The 20,822-nt window shown below is 56.8% G+C and overlaps 1 protein-coding gene across 15 annotated transcripts in view; it reads left to right on the top strand.

The window, feature by feature from the left end:
- CFAP46 (cilia and flagella associated protein 46) overlaps window positions 305-20,822 on the top strand; it is an 86,717-nt gene continuing 66,199 nt past the window's right edge. For 13 of the 15 annotated variants that reach the window (XR_002338873.1, XR_002338871.1, XR_002338872.1 and 10 more), the window contains exons 1-11: window positions 306-499; window positions 1,145-1,269; window positions 1,563-1,694; window positions 2,274-2,338; window positions 3,108-3,272; window positions 3,871-3,994; window positions 4,438-4,532; window positions 5,227-5,337; window positions 7,825-7,924; window positions 15,161-15,259; window positions 16,801-16,991. Coding sequence is in view for 10 of the 15 variants with exons in the window: in XM_021073902.1 (XP_020929561.1) it covers window positions 451-499; window positions 1,145-1,269; window positions 1,563-1,694; window positions 2,274-2,338; window positions 3,108-3,272; window positions 3,871-3,994; window positions 4,438-4,532; window positions 5,227-5,337; window positions 7,825-7,924; window positions 15,161-15,259; window positions 16,801-16,991 (1,256 nt within the window). In the remaining 5 variants the exon portion in view is untranslated. Of the gene's footprint in view, window positions 500-1,144; window positions 1,270-1,562; window positions 1,695-2,273; window positions 2,339-3,107; window positions 3,273-3,870; window positions 3,995-4,437; window positions 4,533-5,226; window positions 5,338-7,824; window positions 7,925-15,160; window positions 15,260-16,800; window positions 16,992-20,822 lie in introns of all 15 variants that reach the window. The other 2 variants (XM_021073900.1, XM_021073910.1) reach the window with 2 other exon arrangements.

Below are 20,822 nucleotides of genomic sequence, written 5' to 3'. Positions count from 1 at the left end.
TCAGTGGCCGGCGGCAAATAGCCATTGGGAGGCCACGCGAATGGATGACGGAGGAATTCGGGGCTGCTTTCTGGGGGGCTGCGAGGGGGCTCAGCTCGGGCCGAACCCAGGGGCATCCTGGACCAGTAGGGACCCAGGACTGGAACGCGGCGCGGAACCCACAGCAGCTGCAGTTTGCAGCCCGGTCTGGCGGGGCGGGGGGGGGGGCAGAGCCCGAGGACAGGCCAGCGGGGGGGAGGGCGCGGCCTGGCCCCGCCTCTCGGGGTGGGGGGCGCGGGGAGCGGGGAGGGCGCGGGAGCGGTTCGCCTCCGGACAAGTCTGGCCCCGCCGCCGACCCGTAGACCCGACCCGCAGACCCGGTCGCGCGTCCTCCCGCGTCGCTAGGCAACCCCGGGCCGCGGAGAGACGACCAACCGACCTCGGGCAGCAGGGACTTGGGGCGCCGGCGCCATGGACCTGGTCATAACGCAGGAGCTGGCCCGCGCCGAGAGCCAGCAGGGTGGGCGGGGAGGCCGGGGGTCCGCCCGTCCCCCCCACCCCCCGCCCCTGGGGAGACCCCGGGAACCCGCCCAGGGGAGACGCCGGGGACCCAACCCCCGCCGCTCGGAAGACCCCGCGGACCCTCCCGCCCCGGAACCCGCCCCTGGGGAGGCCGCAGGCCCTAGGACCTCCGCCAGCTTAGCCTTTAGCCTTTAGCGAGGCCTGGGGATCTGGAGAAGGCCCAGAGCTGGCAGACCCGTGACCCTTGGGAGGCCCCCACGACCCTCCGCACCCTGTCGACCCCGCCCTGCCTGATCCAGTGACCTCCTGACGTCAGCACTAGGAGAATTTGTCTGACCTGGGCAAACGTAGGCGCCTTTTAAAAGGAAGGCCTTTGTCGTTCTAAGCTATTCCTCAAGGATCAGCCTCCTCCCACTGCTTCCGAAGCTGGGCTGATGACGACGCGGTGCCGCAGAATGGGGGGGGGGGTCTGTGCTCACAGCATCCTGCCCCTGGCTCCCCCCACCGCGCCCCCCACCTCCAGGACCGGGGGGTGCCGGGCACAGCCACGGGAGCCCGGGCTCCCTCCTGACCTGCCCACCATTGCTCAGTGGTGCCCTGGGTGCCTTGCTGAGCAGCTCTTCCTCCACTCTCGTCCGCATAGATGCTGCCTCCCTGGAGAGGGCTTATCAGCTGATTAAGTCCGCCAACCTGGGCAAGTCGGAGTTCGACCCCACAGAAAGCTTCAGCCCCGACCTGTTTGTTTTGTGTGCGGAACAGGCCCTGAAGGTGATTAGTCCCTGGGCCCCTGGCAGGCACCTCCTGGGACCCCTGTTTCTTGGTGTGTACCCGAAGCGGAAAGGCGGGGGGGTGTGTGTGTGTGTGTGTCCCCCGGGGGGGTGTCTCTCGGCGGGGGGGGGGGTTGGTGTGTCCCCGGGGGGGGTGTCTCTCGGCGGGGGGGGGGGTTGGTGTGTCCCCGGGGGGGGGGTGTCTCCAGGCGGGGGGGGGGGGGGGTTGGTGTGTCCCGGGGGGGGGTGTCTCCAGGCGGGGGCGGAGCCTGAGCGCGGCTGTGCTCTGCGCAGATGGGGCGGCCGGGGATGAGCCAGGACTGCATCCAGATGTACTTCAAGGTGAAGGGCCCCGTCACCCAGTTTCTGGGCCGAGCGCACCTGTGCAGGGCCCAGCTCTGTGCCCCCAAGTCCACAGAGGACATGGTGAGCGCGTCCCCACCCCACCCGTGTGCTGGTTCCTCCCAATGCCCTTCGCTGTCCTTTAAGTCATGACGCGTGTGTGAACAGCCTGGCATCTCCTGGTGAAAATCAGGCAGCCTCCGCTCAGTTGCTGCCCGGAAATGAGTCTGTGGCCGTTTGTCCAAACTGTTTTCTCTGAGTTTGCGTCGATGGTCCTCAGAATTCCATCCGGTAGCACAGGAGTTAAAATGCCATCCCGCCTCCAGCCTGCGTGACGACAGAACCCTAAAGGCCTTCCTCGGGCGTCTGGTGACCAGATTTGTCTTCAGTGCGGCCAGACCTGCAGCGTTTCGCTAAGCACTGACCTCTGACCTTTGTGTCCTAGTGTCCGCTCTTGCCTGCAGTGCTGGCGGGGTCCCGGGTTGGGGGGCTTCCGGGGAGAGGGGCTCCTGAGAGCTTCTCCTTTGCGTCCCTCGCCCTCTGTTCACATGCTGGGGGCCTGGCCGGGCGTCAGAGCCTCTTCGTGGTCACAGGAGTGACAGGGACCAGTGGTGGATGTTCCGGGGAATTTGACTTAACTGTGTGCTCTTCCTGTGGTTCTAGGGGGACTTTGAAAATTGCGTGACTCAGTATATGAAGACGGTCAACTTTGCAAGAGGAGAACCGAGGTGGGCGTGATGGTGGTGGAGAAGGTTCAGAACCAGCCTTCGGCCAGCGGTTCTGTGTAGACGGTGTATCTTGTCTGCCGTTTGATGCGTCTCTGGCCGGGTGTTCGCGTCTCTGCATGCAGCTGGGCTGCGGGCACACGCCGCCCTCAGTGCCATCCTCTCCTCCATTCAGAGGTTTCTGCCATCTGCAGACAGTTTGTCTGCTTTCTGAGCAGAAGCCTCTCCTTTGGCCAGTCCCCAGTGTCCGGGCTTCTCTGGAGGGCCGGCCTCCACCTGTAGGACCCCAGGTACCTGGCAGTATGGGCTGTTCCCTGGAGGGGAGGGAGGAGCTGGCTCAGAGGTAAGACCAGGCTGCCAGCTGCTCTCCCTCCGCCCCACCGCCTCCCCGCCCCCGTGGCACTTCATCTGCAGGCCCAGGGACCCCACCCAAACCGTTCCCTGTACTGCTCTCCTGGCTGATTCCTCCAGGAAGCCTAACTTGACTCCCCCTGTTCGCGCCGGAGGCCTTGTTCATTGGTGCTTTGATCACTTTGTGGACTGGCTCAGTGAGAGACCGGCCCCAGGAGCCTGGGGCTGGGGCAGAACTGGAGCCACCAGCCCGCTGAGCAGGGGCGCGTGGCTGCCTCCCAGGAGGGTGTCGTGTCCATCCTGCGTCTGTATCTGGCAGCCAGGCAGGCAGGAGCAGTTCGGGCGGGTCCGCTTTCCTCAGGCAGGGACTCAGGCCAGGCTGGCTCAGGGCGCGCCTCAGACGCCCTGTGCTCGCGCGCAGGTATCACTTCTTGGTGTACAACGCATCCGTCCTCTACTGGCAAATGGTGAGGCCCTTCCTCAAGCCCGGATACCGTCGCCACCTGATCCCCAGCCTCTCCCAGATCGTGAACGTGCTGAATCAGATCGAGGAGGAAGACAAGGACTGGCGGGCAGAGCTAATGCTGTGAGTCCTGACCACCTGGCGGACGCGGCTGTCCTGGCAGTGGCACGACCTGGCGGTGACGTGTCACATCGCGGCCTCAGGGCTTCCTAGACTCTCAGCATCCAGTTTCGTGTGTCTGGTTTGCACACGTTTCTAAGCAGCTCCGCAGGTGGTGTCTCAGTGTCCTGATCAGACAGGCGTCACCGCAGGACAAGGCTTCTCCTCCGAACCCGGGAGATGTGAGCCTTGCACAGTCCTGCTCGCGGGTTGGGAAACACGCTGTGAAGGTAGTAGGTGTCTTAGCGACACGTGGCCTGGCCCAAAGGCGCACGCAACCGGGTGGCCCCAGGTAGGGACGCTCCCCTGGGTGCGAAAAACTGAACAGCACTGTGCTCTTTCTTTACGAGGCAGTGGTTTATGTCCTCAGTAGTGACTGCACGGACGGGTCCCCTTCGAAAGCAGTGGCGGGCCTCTGCCGACCCCGCCCGCCCCACCCCGGGGATCTTCCTGAAGTTTGTACAACGTCAAAATAGCAAAGCATAAGAACCTGGTTATTAGACATTTGCAGCAGCAAACGCTGTCAGCAGAGTTTATCAGGTGCTGTCTTTGCGTCATCCAGGGAGCTTCTGGAGTGTTATCTGCAAGCGGGAAGAAAGGAGGAGGCCGCGGAGTTCTGTGCCACCGCGGCGCCGTTCATCCGAGCCCACGCGCCCCGCAGATACCAGCAGGTGTTTGCTCGGATGGTGAGCCGGGATGTTAAAGAGTGTGGACAGAAGTCGTTTTAAAAGCTCTTGGTTAGAAAGCTATGTATAAAAACAGCCGGGACTGTCCAGCGAGAGATACAAAGACACACGTGCACACGCGCGACCAAAACAAGACAAAATCTTTTTCCTTCATTAGACGCTGAATGTCTCCTTTTAAACAGCGTTGAATTTTTTAAACATCAGCAGAAAACTTGTAAAATGATCTCCACAGCAGTGTGTGCGGAGAGCACCCATCACTTCTCAGTCTTACAACTTAAGTGACGTGTGAGACACCAAACAGAGCCTAGTAAACGAGAAGGTTCCAGCTCATCACAACCCTTGGCTTCAAAGGAGGGACATTTGCAGAATAATAGCTGAGCATGGTACCTCTGCGGAGGGACGGGTGTAAATCTCAGTTATCGACTCCCTTCCCCTCGCGACAGGTCCGACATGGATTAACGGGCGAGCTGCAGTTGAAGGAAGAAACGCGGACGTCCGCCGGCCTGGCCGTCACCTTCCACATCAACTCGCTGCAAGCGTGAGCGGGGGTCCCCAGCAGGCGGCGGGCGGGCAGCTTCTGGGCCAGCGAGGGAAGGGGCTTCGGGCAGAGGGGCAGCCGCGGGTCCTTGTTTCTCGGGCCCTGCCGCCGAGGCTTGAACCTCGACCATGAGGCTGGAGAGAGAGAGGCCTGTGTGGGTGGAACCCCGAGAGGCCTGCTGCTCTGCGGGGGCAGTGGGGGGCTGGAGGACCGGCGTGTGTGCGAGGAGACGCCAGTGTGTGTGTGTGTGCAGATCCCAGCGTGTGTGGGTGTGTGTGTGTGTGTGTGAGTGAGTGAGGAGGTCCCGCCCGGGGAGGGGAGGGCGGCTTCCAGACCCAGGCAGGAGCTGCTCAGGCTCGGACCTGGCGGACGGGCAGCCCAGCCTCTCCTCAGGTGTGGGCTCCGCAGGTGGGGCGCGCTGCCCAGGGGCTTGGGCTCGGGTTCCTGGGTGTTTCTGTTGAGAGGCGGAGGAGCAGGGCCCGGACTGGGCTGGAGGCGGCGGCGCCAGGTCGTCTGGGAAGCCGGGGAGGGAGAGGCGTTTCGTTGGGTCGTCTGTTCGGTGGGGTCACACGTTCAAAGACGTAGAGTTCCTTCCAGGATGATTTAAAGAAACATGACACGATTTTTGATTAGATTCGTCCGTGCGTGTGCTCTAATGGCACATGATGTTTGATTAGATGAATCTGTATTTTAGAAGATTGGATAAAAACGATTTGCCCGAAGACATCCCCGGAATTCTGAGGGAGGCCTACGAAGACTTAGGCCGCGGTAGCCACCAGCGCGTCCCTTCCGCCGCTGAGGACCAGTGAGTGTCCGTGGTTCCCGGGCTCGCGCCGACGTAACCCTGTGTACGTTCGGTACCTGCAGGGAAGTGGGAAGGAATAAAGCCAAGCGAGCTTCGGCCGGGTGGTGGTCGCCTTTTCCTCTCCAGGCCTTTTTTGTCCTGAGGTTCGAGCTGCTTGGAAGCACTTGGGATATGAAACTTCACATCAGACTCGAGAAAATCAAATGCGTCTTTGGATCAGCAGCCCTTGGCAGGTTGTCGCAGCGTCTCGCGGCTCCTCTCCCGAGCGCTTTGCTGGCTGTTCAGGGCTCCGCGTTGGCGTCCTTGGGGCGCGGCTCCGGGTTCGGGAAGAGCCCGGACTGGAGGCCCAGGAGCCGAGGCCGGAGGCAGCCGGCAAAGAGAGGGCCTCTCCCCCCACGTCCCTCCCAGAGCGCGGCCGGCAGCGGCCTCTCCCATTCTCCCGCCTTCTAGTCTCGAGAATGGATGGGATGGACGGGAAGCCTCGTTGTGGCGCAGGTGGCCGAGAGCATGGGGCCTGGGAACCGGCTCCCGGGGCCTCGTCTCTGGAGGCCCGGGGCTGCCTCAGCCGCTGCCAAGCCTCGTGCGGGAAGCGTGGGGGCCCTTTGCCGAGAGTCATGGGTGACCACGTTGAATTTTAAAACCCGAGCCCCTGGGTCCAAGTATGTATCAAGTACGTCAGGTGATTTACTTTTTAGATCTTCGAAAACAAGGGTTGATGTGCAGACATGTTTAGGATGAGAATAATTTGAGCTGACAGGTGCCCTGCCAGTCCTGGGCTGGATGCTGTTGAGGCCCGACAGGGACTCGCCCAGATCCTGGCCCGGCAGCCCTGCAGCGAGGCTGGCCTGGGGCCCCCAGGAGCTCAGGCCGCGCGGCCCCCTCTCGGGCGTCCTCGCCACGGACGCAGGCCCCCGTGCTCAGTCTCTGCCCCCTGATGGAGAGCTTTTCTCTCCCCACCAGTGTCTCTGCGGCTTCTTTCTTGCCAGCTGTTGTCTTGTGGCTGCCGAGGACGCCAGCAGCCGCCCCTGATTTGGGCAGTTTCATTTCCTGTGGTTTCGCCTGTGGTCAGCTCTGCCCGCTGCTCCCTGGGCCTGGAGGACACGTGGCCTCTGCTAGGGGGTCACCGCTCAGCCTGTCAGAGCTGCTGTGTGTGGTGCGGGCCCTTCCTTGGCCCCAAGAGCCTCAGGGGCTCCAACCGTCTGTGAAGCGCCCGCTGACCCCTCTCTGCCCCGGCTTAGGTGTCTGGGTTTCTGGGTGGAAAAAAATTTCTGTTGGTTTAAAACCGAAAAAGGACTGAACGTGAGTGAATTATGCCTTTTCAGGGTCTCCCTTCTTGCCTGCGCCACTGGCCGGGCAGGTCTGGAGGCGCAGTTTCCAGGACCCTGGGGCAGCAGAGGTGGGGGGGCCGGGGCAGCGGGGGCCGAGGGCGGAGGCTTGACCCACAGACAGGCGCTTGCGTCCCAGGTGAGTGTTGGCAGTTGGGAGGCGGAGATAGTGGATAACATCCCCCAGCTGAGAAGCGTCTTTGAGACAGAAAAACGAAGCCTGTAGCTCCATAAGACGCGGTCAGGAAGTTGGTCCTGGGCTGACACACAGGCAGGAAGGACCTGCCGACACAATCCGGAAGCTGTGCTGGAAGGGGCCAGAGCTACAAATCTGACTACCCACCAGAACTGAGGGTTCTTCCTCCCCCAGGGGTCTCTCGACCACCAGCCATCGTGTCAGCCAAGGGCACTGGCCCAGCTTCCGCGCCAGATGAGGGCGAGGGTTCACGTCCATGGGACTCGTCTGGAGAGGATGCATTTCTTGTGCGGGGGAGGGGGGCTGACCCAGTGCGGCCTGGGTGGTCCCTGCCTAGGAAAGGGAAGCCCGGCTTGTGCCCAGGGGACATTGGTGTGTTCGGGGACACCGCTGATGGCCACTGTTGGGGCTGCCCCAGGCGATCCCACCGTGTGCAGGACAGGTCTGCACCCCCAGCCGAGAATTGCCTTGTCCGGAATGTGAGATGTCAGGCTGGGGAGCCAGCCTGTAACTCCCCTCAGGGCCGCTACCTGATTCCTGCAGTTTTATATTGTCTTAAATCCAGGCAGGTTCGTCCTCCGACTTTGATCTTTTTCAGAGTTGCTTTAGGATCTCCAAGGGTCCTTGCCTTTATACAGATTTTAGCACCAGCCTGTTGATGGCTGCAGAGACCCTAAGTGGCCTCTGCGATTGCTCTTGTCACGTGGCAGGAAGAGCTGTCTCTTACTGTCCCCCCTCCTCCCCAGGCCACTCCTGCACCTGCCCCGAGGCAGCAGAGGTCCCCCCCCCAAGTCCTGTGTCAGGGCCAGGAGGGCCAGGGCTTGGGCTCCCTCGCTGCGGGATGTCTGTTCGCTTCCACTTGCTCCCTGCCTCTGCCTGAACGAGGGCCCAACGCTTACTTCACCCACAGGTGGCTGTTGCTTTGCAGCCCCCATTGAGCCAATGTTATTTCATTTCTATTTCCAGAATTCTTTTGCTTTTTGAACTGGCCCACCTTTCTCTGACCTTGAAATGTGAGGAGGTCTGCTCTGACTGCCTCTCGGACTTGAAGAAAATGGACAGCAAAGTAAGTGGTTGTGACCTTGCTGCTTTTGTGATCTGGACATGAAAAAAAAAAAAAAAAGAAAGAAAGAAAGAAAACGGAAAAGGGGCAAGGACCGGAAAACACCCTCACCTCGAGGGCCTACGTCGTGTTGTTGGTAAATTGCCTTCCAGTCTTTTTAAAACGTGTTTTCCCCGGTTGACATGATGTGATATGTGCAGTTTTGCTGCCTTTCTTTCCGCCATTTCAGTTCTAGGCTCTGGCCCGTGTTGCCACCTGTTCTTTACACACTTCACTTAAGGGGTGCACAATATTTCAGAATATTCATGGTCCCAGCTTACTCTTCAGCCCCGTTATTGGACATTTAAATCCTATCCCTTTTTTCTTGTTACATAAAGAGCTGCAGTGAACGTTTTACTTCCCAAGCCTTTATCTGCGTTGAGGATTTTTCCCCGAGATGCAAAATTACTGGAGAATCCTCACTTGTAAGCTTTTTCAATACGTGTTGCAATATTGCCCCCCCCATTTACATTCCCACCAAAAGTGTATAAGAGTGGTGCTTCAGGACTTTTTGTCTGTTAATTTAAAATCCGAAAGGCTCTTCCACAGAGCAGAGGCTGACTGAGCAGCTCAGCTAGGTTGGGTTGTAGGATGTGGTGTCTGACAGATGCTGTTACAAGCGAGTCAGAAGGACATGAGCTCGGACGCCGCTACCGTCCACTGTAGCAACGCTGCCTCGATTCTCCCCCAGCCCGCTCGGCTCGGTGTCCCAGACCAGCTGGCCCTCGGGAGTTTACAGCCGAGCAAGGCCCTGGGGTAGCTGCCCACTGCTGTGAGGCCGCTGCCGTCTTTGCGGCTGAAGACCGCAGCTGATGGAGATGTTGACACCGAACCTGCCTTAGAGCTGTAGCTGCCGCACCCCCCCCCCCCCACTGCAAAGGCGTTTCCTGCCCAAACCAGACCAGAAAGTCGGAAGAGGCGATTGTTTTACCGGAGGCACAGACCTCAGCACACGTCTACAAGAAACACAAAAATTCAAGGAAACGTGACACCACCAAAAGAACACAATAATTTTTCAGCAGATTACCTCAGAGAAATGGAGATACATGAATTGCCAAAGAGTTCAAAAATGGTTTTAAGGAAACTCAGCCAGCTACAGGAGGACACAGGTATACAACTCAATGAAATCAGGAAAACAAGCCTGAATAGAATAAGTTCAAAGAAAGAAATAATAAAAAAAGAACCACATAGAAAGTCTGGAGGCAAAGAATACAATGTATGAAATGAAAAATGCAGTAGAGAGCGCCCGGAGTAGGCCTGAGCAAGCGGAGGAGAGAGTGTGTGACCTCAGAGTTCCTTTGAAATCACCTGGGAAAGAATAAATGAAAACCCAGGTAATTATGGGACATCAGCAAGCAAAATGATATTTGAATTATGGGCGTCTCGGAAGACACAGAGGGAGAAAGGGGCAGAAAAATTATTTAAAAAAATAATGCCTGAAAACTGCAAATCTGGGGTGCGATGCGGTGGTCCAAGTACATGAGTTTCATGGACACTCTACAGATGCAGCCCAGTGAAGACCTCGCCAAGACACACTGTGATGAAGCTGGTGAAAGTCAGAACAGAGACTCCCGAAAGCAGCAAAGCAAAACGGCTCTCATACACGGGGGTTCCCATGTGAATGGATTGATCAGCGCGAACGCCGAAGGCTGGGGCAGAGTTCCATGACCAGTTTAAAAGAGAAAACTTCCAACCAAGAACGCTTGACCCAGCAGAGCTGGCCTTGGAGATGAGGGCGAGGCAAAGACTCTCCCAGATAAACGGAAGCAGAGGGGCTGTTCAGGCTGAAACGAAAGGGCACTGGTTATAGCATGGGAGTAAAACTCACTGCTAAAGCTGAGCATGTAGTTAGATTCAGAACAATCTGACACTGTCCTGGTGGCATGTAACTCACTTAACCCAGTACAGAGTTTAACAGAAAAAATTATTGAAAGTATAGCTGTGGCTACAGTAATTTGTTAGCAGATGCAAAAGGCAAAAAGACATAAATTGGGACATCAAAAACACAACATGTTGGGGAGTAAAAAATATAAGCTTTTTATATGCAAATCAAGTTGTTTCAGCTTTAAATAAATTGTCGTTAACTATTAGATGTTTTCTGTAACCACAAAAGCAAACCCTGCAGTAGATACACAAAATATTAAAGGAAAAGAATCAAAGCATGGCACTATAGGAAATCGTCAAATCACAAAGAAAGCAAGAAAGGGACAAAGGAACTACACTTTTTTATTTTATTTTTTAGTTTTTGACTTTTGTCCTTTTTAGGGCCACATCCATGGCACATGGAGGTTCCCAGGCTAGGGGTCTAGTCAGAGCTGTGGCCACCAGCCTGTACCAGAGCCACAGCAACGCAGGATCTGAGCCTCGTCTGCGACCTACACCACAGCTCATGCCAACGCCGGATCCTTAACCCACTGAGCGAGGCCAGGGATCAAACCTGCAACCTCATGGCTCCTAGTCGGATTCGTTTCCACTGCGCCACGACAGGAACTCCCGAAGGAACTATAAAACAAACAGGAAAACAACAAGATGACATAGTAAGTACTTACTTAGCAATAATTACTTTAAACGTAAGATTAAATTCTCCAATCCAAAAACATAGAGAGCTGAATGGATTAAAAAAAAAAAAAAAAGACCCAGTGATAACGCTGCTCACAGGAGACTGGCTTCGGCCTTAAGGACATGCAGAGGCCGAAAGTAAAGGGTTGGAAAAAATATTCCAGGCAAATGGCAACCAGAAGAGCGGGAGTAGCTGTACTTGTATCAGACGAAAGAGGCTTTAAGTCAAGAGCTGTAACAGGACAAAGAAGATCATTATTAATGATAAACAGACTGACCCAGAGAACACGACGATGGTACGTGCATGTGTATATGCATTGGCATACCTGAATAGACTGACAAATACTAGCAAATCTGAAAGCAGAAGTAGACAGCAGTACAGCAACAGCAAGGAAAAGAGTTCCACTTACGAAAGTGCCAAGACCAGGAAAGTATTCGGGAATAGCTTCACCCAGCGAGTTGAAAGTCCTGTGCACCAAAGAGTAGAAGGCGTTGATGGAAGACGCTGAAGAAGACACCGAGGGTGGAGAGATGGCCCAGGCCTTGGGATTGCAAGAGTGAAAATTGTTAAAATGTCTCTACTACCCCACACCGTCTACAGGTTCAATGCAGTCCTTGTCGAAGTTCCGATGGCATTTCTCACGGAACTAGAAAAAAACCACTTGTATGGAACCACAGAAGAGCCAAAGCACTCTTATAAAGAAAAACAAAACTGGAGAAGTCACCCTTGCTCATTTCCAACTGTATCACAAAGCTATCCTGAGTGAGAGCACAGAAGTAAGGCCACACGCACAGTGTCAGCCAGCCTTTGACGAGGGCACAAGGACATGCAGTGGGGAAGGGCAGCCCCTTGGTGAGCGGTGCTGGACACACTGAGTGTCCGCCTGCAGGCAGATGACTGGACCCCACCTTACACCACTCGCAAAATTTACTTGAAATGCGTCAAAGGCTTTAAGACCTGAAACCATGAGACTCCTACAAGAATACAAATGGAAAGACATAGCGGCATTGGTCTGGGCAATTTTGAAAATGATGTCAAAGGCAAAGTCAACGACTAGGACGTCATCAAACTGAACATCTGTACGGCAAAGGCAACAATCAACAGAGTTAAAACGCAACCTGTGGCACAGGAGAAAAGGTTTGCAAATCATATATCTGATAAGAAGTTAATATCCACAGTAGATAAGGAACTCATATATAGGTAGCAAAAAAAAAAAAAAAAATCAGGAGTTCCCATTGTGGCTCAGTGGTAACGAACCCGACTAGTATCCATGAGGACATGGGTTTGATCCCTGGCCTTGCTCAGTGGGTTAAGGATCCAGTGTTGCCCTGAGATGTGGTGTAGGGCACAGATGAGGCTCAGATCCCATGCTGCTCTGGTTGTGCGGTAGGCCAGCAGCTACAGCTTGGATTGGACCCCTAGCCTGGGGGTCCAATGCTGTGGGTGCAGCCCTAAAATGACCAAAAAAAGGGAAAAGGAAGAATGGCCCAGTCTTCTGAATTTAATGATCTCTGGCAGGGATTCTGTACTGAGGAACAGAAACCCGAATGACAGCAGACAGCAGCAGTACCTTTGTTGGAAACAAAACCAGCCAAAAGACCTGAGATCAGCATCCTTAAAATACTAAAACAAAAACCATCAACCTAAAAATTTACATTCAGAGAAAATATCTTTCAAAACCAGAGGCAAAATAAATATTTTTAAAAATAAACACAAATCTGAAAGCATCCGACTCACACTACGAGTAATTTTAAAGGATGCTTTTCAGGCAGGAGGAAGATGATAATCGGACAGAGATCTGGGTCCGCACAGATGGTGAACAGCTCCAGGAAGGGACCCGCATCCGTGATGCACAGAGCCCTGAGAATGTGAATCTTCGCGAAAGAGAAGTGGCTACTTGAAGCAAAGATGATAGTGTGGATCAAAAGACTCAATGTTGGAGTTCCCGTCGTGGCGCAGCGGTGAACGAATCCAGCTAGGAACCATGAGGTTGAGGGTTCGATCCCTGGCCTCGCGCAGTGGGTTAAGGATCTGGCGTTGCCGTGAGCTGTGGTGTAGGTCCAGACACGGCTCGGATCTGGCATTGCTGTGGCTCTGGCGTAGGCTGGCGGCTACAGCTCTGATTGGACCCCTAGCCTGGGAACCTCCACATGCCTCGGAAGCGGCCCAAGAAATGGCAAAAAAAAAAAAAAAAAAAAAAAAAAAAAAAAAAAAAGACTCGACATTGCTGGAGGCCAGCACCGTGGCTGTAGGGAAGGAACCTGAGCGCAGCTACTCGGGTCACTGTGGATGCACCGTTTGCTCTCCGGCCCGGCACAGCGGGTTCAAGGATGCGGCGCTGCCTCGGCTGCAGCTCAGGTTGCAGCTGTGGCTCGGATTCAGTCACTGGCCTGGGAACTTCCACGTGCTGTGGGCTCAGCCTGAAAAAGGAAAAAGACTCAGTATCGTTAAGATGTCCGTTTTCAACAGCGTGAACAATAGATTCAACGCGGTCCCAGTCAAAGTCCTCGCAGGAGGGCTTCAAACATCTGTAAGTTGAGGACAAGTTTTACGTGAGACTGCAAAGGACCTAGAATTCTGCAAGCACCTTTGAAAAACACAGAACAATGTCAGAAGATGCCCACGGCCCAGCTTGAAGCCTGGATGCAAAGGCGCCACGGTCAGGACAGGGTGGTGGTGACGCCAAGAGCCGCGGAGACCGAGGAACAGGGTCGAGTCCAGCGATCGGCCAGCCAGCACAGCCCCCTCGGGCTTGGATGAGCTGCAGAAGTGGGCCCCGGACGGTGGATGCCAGAGCACCTTGTGACCTGTTGTGCCAGAAGGAGAACAACCACACGCGAGGAGATGAACACTGGAGCCGCCACGGAGCAAGAGCGCAAAGCCGACGGCGACATGGTGCCCACAGAGCCGGTGTGCTCTCACAGTTGCCCGGTCCATCGAATTAGAATCCGGGAACTGGGGGGCACAGAGACGGGATGACGGAGCAGAAGGACCCGAGCTCCCCTCCTCTCACGAAAACACCAACATTACAACCAGCTGCTGAACAGCCATCACCAAAGTAGACTGGAAACTACCTAAAAAGGGGACCTACACCCAAGACAGAGAGGAAGCCACATCAAGCTGGCAGGAGGGGCGTTCTCACAGCAGAGCAGCCCGCGCCCTCTGCGGGGAGACCTGCCGACTGGAAGACGACTGCGTGGCAGGGGCTCCTCCGAGGAGTGAGGGTTCTGAGCCCCGCGGCAGGTCCCACGCGGGGGGTCTGGCACTGTTGGGAGGAGGAGCCCCGAGCATTTGGGGTGGAGGGCCAGCGGGGCTGGAGCGCGGGAGCTCCATGGGACTGGGGGAAGCGGGTGTCCACTCTTGGAGGGCAAAGCAGGGTCTCGGTAAGAACTGGGTCACACCTCCCTGTGGGTTTTGGAGGATCTCCTGGGCAAGCGGGGGGCTCGCTGAGGGGGCAGGACGTTGGCGATGGATGTCCCAGGGAATAGTGGTCGGTGTGAGCACCCCTGGAGGGGGCCAGTTTTGAAAAAACAAGCCCCACCCATCAGGGCTGAGAGGCCCCCCCCAAGCCAAACAATAAACAGGGTGAGAACAGCCCCCCCCCGCCCCCTGCCAGCCACAAGGGGGCAGAGGCCAGAGCCAGAGAGGCTACAGCAGCCTAATCTCACCCAGAGATGAAGCCCCACCCGCCAGAAGAGGAGCCTCAGCTCTGCTCCCCCCCCAGCCAGTGCCTCCCATCAGGATGCGGCGGCCCCGCCCCCCGCTCCAGCCACAGGGCGCAGAGGCCGGAGCCAGAGAGGCTACGACCCTGTGGCTGCGAAAAGGAGACGGCGCCGAAAGCTAGCCAGGAGAAAAGGCAGGGGAAAGAAGGAGCCAAAACCCAGAAGAACAGCCGAGTGACGTGGAGGTGAGCGACCTCCGGGAAAAAGCCTGCGGGGAGCAACGGTCTTGGGGAAACCGGCCAGAGTGATGAGTTAGGAGAAGAGGCGCTTTGGCCCCCACGTGGTACCTCACGGCATTAACTCAAAATGCATTGTGAACCAGTCTGCGAGCGAGGAAACGGTAGGATTCTGGAAAAAAACAGAAAAAAGCGCCTGAGAGGGTCGTCCTGACCTCTCATCTCACAAGCCCGCCGGCCGGCCGGCCGCGCCCCCGGGCGAGGCAGCCTGGACGTGCCCCCAGGCGCCCGCCGGATGGCAGCCAGAGGGCGCGTCGGGAAGGTCTGGCAGCTCCGGGAAGGCCCGCGCGCCTCGCCCGGAGCCAGTCGCGGCCCCTGCCGCCTGCCTCGGCCTCTGCAGCCGGTGGTCCGGCTGGACCACTCCAGGGACTAAGTGAGGGGACGCCTTTGCCAGATTCCGTCACCCGGTGTTGTCTGAAGCCCATGTGGGTCTTTGAAAGTCCAGCGTCCGGTGAAATCAACTATTAAAGGTAAAAACACTTTTTTGTAGCTTTCTCCCTTAAGTCTTGGCATCTTTTGGACACATTTTAAGTTCTCCTCGTATATATTTGTATCGTCTAATCTGTATTTGTTGAATTTCTGCCTAGCACGTCGGTTATAGTTAAACTGGTCTTTGAGGTTAATGGCCGTGCGTGTTTGTTTTGTGAAAACGCTTCGTCTGAGCAGCGTTCTGTCCCCTCAGGACCCTGGCGAGCTGATTGAAACGGAATGCTTGGAGTGCGCGTTAGAAGCTCTAAGACTGGAGCAGAAAATTAAAATCTACACCCGAGAGGCCGTGGAGGTAAGTCCTTGACCGGGGCCGAAGCAGATGCTGAGCTGTTGGGCGTCTGCAGGGAGCTGGGAGCTGAGTTGGTGCCGGGTTTGAGGATGGGGGCCGTGGCGAGGACACAGGCCAGCCTCCTGGGCCCCTGTTTCCACCCGCTTTCCTGGCTCTCCTGCAGGAACTCAGAGGCCAGGGCCATCTTCCTCCTCCGCTGCACCAGGATGGGCCCCAGGGCCCCAGGGCCGCCTCGGCCTGGCGGGGGTGCTGTGAGGGTCGTGCAGCCCCTTCGTTCCCTGGGCGGGGGGCTGGGGGGACGGTCCTCTGGTCCAGCTGCCCCCGAGGCAGCGCGCTGAGAACAGAGTCCCGGGAGGGCCCTTTGCCGTCCTGACTCAGCCGGAGCGCGGGGCCGTGGCCTCGCTGGGCTTGGGGACCCAAGGGGCTCCGGGAAGTGGGGAGGGGTGCAGCCAGGGACCCCGCGTGGGGGGCGGGCAGGTCCAAGCACCCCTCCCCCGAGCATTCCTGCCCCTTTGGAAACCGCAGACTTGTGTAGACTGTTCCCTCAGCAGTTGGCGAGGAGGCAGCTGTCTCTGAGCTGGCACACGGCGCCTGTGAACACAGTGGCAAAGAGTGACAGACAGCTGAGCTCAGCGTCACTCCGGGTCTATTTAATGCAGTCGGATCTGGACCAGCAGCCACTGCCAGGAAAGGAGTGTAGCCATCCTTTAGACTGTTCTTTAGTTAGAATTCTGCAGTCAAAAAAGGGAACCAACAGACACTGAAAGAATAATGGCACTGGGCTGGCTTTGGGGCCGAGGCGGCCACTCCCTGCATTAGCTCCTGGGGTCCCCCGCAGGGCTGTCCTGCCGGCACCTGCCTGGCCTGGGAGGGGCCAGCAGCCTCTGTGCTGTGAGCTCTGCCAGGGGCCAAGCAGCCCGCAGGAGCTCGTCTGCCACCCTCGGGGGCTCTGTTTGGTGCGTTCCCACCGCCTGGCAGATGCGTGCATGTCCCCTGTGGACCTGCGCAGGTGGCTGCCCCACCAGCGTTTGGCCTCGAGGAAGGTGGTGGCTCTGGGGCCTACAGGGCCCTGTCCCTCTGCCTCCTCCAGCCTAGGGCTCTTCAGGGGTGCCGGACCCCAGGCTTTGCGTGTTGGCAGCCAGGAGGTGCGGGGTCGACCCCTGGCCTAGGAGCAGATGAGGGGAGGCCTCCAGGGAGCCAGGAGCCCTGGGACAGGCTGAGCTGAGGGAGGCAGAGCTGGTGAGGCTGATGCTGGGCCCAGCGCTGTCTGCTGGGAGGCTGCGTAGCATGGGCTGGGGCTGCTGTCGGGACAGTAAACGAGACGGGCGTGGCCTGTAAACACACAGGACCAGGAAATCCGTGGACTCGGCTCAGGTGGGCTCATTTCCACAGGCAAGACTCAGACGGCGGCCCCGGCCCACCTCCTGCTGTGTCCTGGGCTCTGGTTAGGCCCGGGGCTGCCCTGGCTTGCCCGTGGTGCCCAGGGGCCTGATAAATGGGTACGGGCCCCCGGCCTCACGCCCTGTCCATGGCCCTTTGTGCAGACCCAGCTGACTGTGATACAGAGACTCGACCTCGCCCTCCAGCGAGCCGTCCGGCTGGGCGAGCCCCGGGTCACCCACGTGGTGTGCAGCACGCAGTGGAACGCATGCCTCCCCCTGCTGCAGCACAACCTGCGGCACCACCTGCGGAAGCCGCTGACCAACATCGCGGAGGCCCTGGAGACGGTGGACAGGTGGCTGGTTCCCCCGGGAAAGGATGAAAGGAGTGGGCACGAAGGGTGGCAGCGCCCAGGGCTCTTTGCAGACCTGCCCGCTGGAGAGGCCGGGAGGCCTTGGGGAGAGTGGGTCTGGAGGGCGGCGGGGGGGGGGGGGCTGGGGCCACCGGAGGTGGAGAGGGCTCGGGGACAGCCTGGGGGCATGGGGGGCCGGCCCGTCGGCGGTGGAGAGGGCTTCAGAGAGAGGGCTGAGGCAGGAGGGTCCAGGCTGGGGCGATGGCAGCGGGCACAGCCCCATGGCGCAGGCGCAGGAGGGGCGAGCTGGGGTGGGGGCCAGAGTCGTGAAGCCCTCCCATGTGCTCCTCAGTGTCTGCTGCTCTGTCCCCGACTGGGGTCACAGGATGACCCCACAGGCAAGGGCCATTAATCCGGCAGGCCGAGCAGACGCCTCCTCTTGTGGGGCAGATCAGCCCGGGGGGGGCGGGGATTTGGGGTGTGGGCAGGAGGAGGGGCGGAGGGTCCCCCAGGAGGGTGCAGCAGCAGGAGGGGCTGTGGGGGCCAGCCCTGCCCCCGCTCCCACGATGAAATGAGGGCAGGTTTTGTCATCTGCGGGAGCCGAGGCAGGGGAGCCACAGCTGGTCAGCAGCACGGGCGGGCGATGGGGGCCCAGGTCCTCGGGACCCTTCTTGTGCTGGCCCTTGGGGTCTTGTCTGTGAAGTGACAGCCGTCTTCGAGTCTGGGGTTTTCCCGTTTAAAACTAGTTTCCCAGAGTTCCTGTCGTGGTGCGGCGGTAACAAACCCGACTAGGAACCATGAGGCTGTGGGTTCCTCCCCGGCCTCACTCCGTGGGTTAAGGACCCGGCGTTGCCGTGAGCTGTGGTGGAGGTCGCAGACGTGGCCCCGATCCCGCGTTGCTGTGGCTGTGGTGTAGGCCGGCGGCTACAGCTCCGACTCGACCCCTAACCAGGGAGCCTCCACATGCCTCAGGTGCGGCTCTAAAAAGACGAAAGAATGAAAAACAAAAGACACAGCAAAAGTCTCCCCTTGTGGAATCCATCCCGGGGGGCGTCTGAGGGCCCTGCTCCCGGCCGCCTGCCGTCCCTCCTGCACCCACGGCCCCAACCGGGTCCTCCAGGCCATCGGTTATTCTACAGACCCTCTAATTCTTTCTCTCTCTCTTTGGTCCAGCATATATTTTTAAATTTTAATGACTTTCTCTTCCAAAGATATCCTTTTAGGTTTTTTCATGTTTGTCTGATTTTTAAAGGTAATATCTTCTAGTTGCCTTCTTTTTCTCTGACGGTTCTTTTTCTAATTAACTTTATTGAGATACAATTGCATACGATCGAATGCACACATTTCACATGTCCTGTTTGCTGTGCTGTTTTTTAAATCATGGGTAGGTGTTGAATGCTGTCAAACGTTTGTAATGCATCTGTTAAAAAGGTCTGTAACACACCCAACCAGTGTCCATGAGGATGCAGGTTCGATCCCTGGCCTCGGTCGGAAGGTTAAGGGTCTGGTGCTGCCGCGCTGCAGTGTGGGTCGCAGGTATGTGGCTGTGGCTGTGGTGTAGACCAGCAGCTGCAGCTCCATTTTGACCCCTAGCCTGGGAACCTCCGTGTGCCGCAGAGGAAACCACAATAATAATTTAAAAAAAGGAAAAGCTGTGTGACTATTTTCTTTTGTCCTCTAATGTGGTTAATTAGACGGCTCGATTTTTGGTTATGAAGCAACGTTGCCTTTTCCGCGTGGTCCTGACAGAGCAGTTTTTGTGTACATTGCCCAGGTTTGATTTCCTGGTGCGTTGCTAATATATTTTTTGTGGCACATTCATGAAGACATTGGCCTGTGGTTTTCTTCTTTTGTAGTATCTTTGTCAACTTTTTTTTTTTGCTATTTTTTTTATGGCCGCACCCACGGCATATGGAGGTTCCCAGGCTAGGGGTCTAATCAGAGTTACAGCTGCCAACCTACACCACAGCCACAGCAACGCCAGATCCAAGCCGAGTCTGTCTGCGACCCACACCACAGCTCACGGCAACACTGGATCCTCAACCCACTGAGTGAGGCCAGGGATCGACCCTGCAACCTCACGGCTCCTCGTCGGGTTCGTTCCCGCTGCGCCCTGCCGGGAACCCGTCTTGTCAACGCTGGACGTCAAGGTCACGCCGACTTCCCGGTGAAGTGGGAAGTGGGGGTGGTCTCTGTCCTTTGCTCTAGTTGGAGCCGGGTGGGTGCTTTCTCTCTGAAATGTTCCTCTGGACTGACTGGGTGCTTCCTTTTCATCCTTTCCACACTCACCCTCTGTGGACCTTGCCGTGTAAAGTGGGGAGCGCAGCTCTGACGAGCAGGTCTTGTCAACAGCATGTGGCTGGGTCTTTTTTCTTTGAATCGAGTGTGATAACCTCGGCCTTTTAATGGGAGGGTTCCGTCTCTTTGGGTTGAGTGTGATTTTGAACTTGTCTGCAGTCTCTTAGACGCCGCTGTGTTCTGTGGCTGTTCTTTCCCTGCCTTCGCTGAGGTGAATTGCGTGTTTTACTGCCTCCATCAGCCTGCCTGTCCCTCTCCCCTTGGGCTGGGTGGGCGGGGGCTGCTGCAGGGCGAGGCCTGTCTAAGGGGGTGCCTCCCACCCGGCCTTTGCGTCTGTCCGTCCACCCACTTTGTGTGGTGGTTGTCAGACCTTTTGCTTTTAACTGTGTTATGAACGGCCTCTCACAGGGTTGTTGTGCTGCTTTTGAGCAGCCAGCGAGTTGAGGTTTTCTTCATTTACAAAAATTGCGGAGAAAAACGATAGTCTCTCCTGCTTGCCCGCTTCGTCGCTGGCCCACAGGCGCTTTTTTCTTTTCCTTGGATCCAAGTTTCCGTCTGCTGTTGTTGCAGCCTGAAGAACTTGCTTCATTTTTTTCTCGTGATGTGTGGCTGCTGGTGATGAATTCTTCCGGCTTTTGTCGACCTGGAGGTGACTTTACCTGACCCTCGTCTTTGAAGAGCACTTTCACTTTTCACTGGCTTCTGGGTTTGCAGTTCCTCCTTCGACACCTTGAAGAGGCTGTTTATTTTCTTCTGGCCTCTGCAGTTGCTGCTAAGAAGCCAGGAGTCTTTCAGGCACGGTTCTCCCGTGTGCATTGAGTCTCCCCCTCCCTCCTGCTTTCAGGTTTGTATCTCTAACTTTTATTTTCTGCATTTTGATTGTGGTTTTCCTTGGAGATTTTTAGAATAAAAAAAAAATCCTGCCTGGGATTAGCGGAGATACTCAGATATGGAAGATGATATTTTCATCAGATTTGGGAAGCCACTGGCTGTTATTTCTTGCACTATTTCTTTCTGCCTCATTCTTGCTCTCCTTTGCGGCGGGTGCGAGGACATGAGTCTGAACATCGAATGCTGTCCGGCAGGCCCCAGGCTCTGCTCGTTTTAAAACCCCTTCCCCCGTGTCCTTTTGATAGAGGATTTCTGTTCTGCTTTCAGGTTCACTGGCTCTTTCTCTGCCTTCTCCCATCTGCTGTTAAGTTCAGTTGGGCACTTTTCAGTTATTACAGGTTTTAGCTCTAGTATTGCTTTTTTTTTTTTTTTTTTTTTAATCATGTACTGAGATTCCCTGTTCTCTCATTAGCAATGCTTTCCTTCCATTTTTGGAATGTATTTATTTTTGCGTTGTAATACTGCATTAAAGGATCTACCTGCTGGATCCAGCCTCTGGCGTCTTAGGTCCTGACTCTGGGTTACATTTTCCTGTTTCCTCTCAAGTCTAGTAGTTTTTACCTCACAGCGAGCATCGTGGTTGGCACATCTTGGAGGCTGTGGGTTCTGTGATCTTTGTTGTTGACCTTACGCCCTGCAGTTGCT

Source organism: Sus scrofa, chromosome 14 (assembly GCF_000003025.6).
Source record: "Sus scrofa isolate TJ Tabasco breed Duroc chromosome 14, Sscrofa11.1, whole genome shotgun sequence".
In the NCBI taxonomy this organism is placed as follows: domain Eukaryota; kingdom Metazoa; phylum Chordata; class Mammalia; order Artiodactyla; family Suidae; genus Sus; species Sus scrofa.
This window is presented reverse-complemented; position numbering and strand designations above follow the sequence as displayed.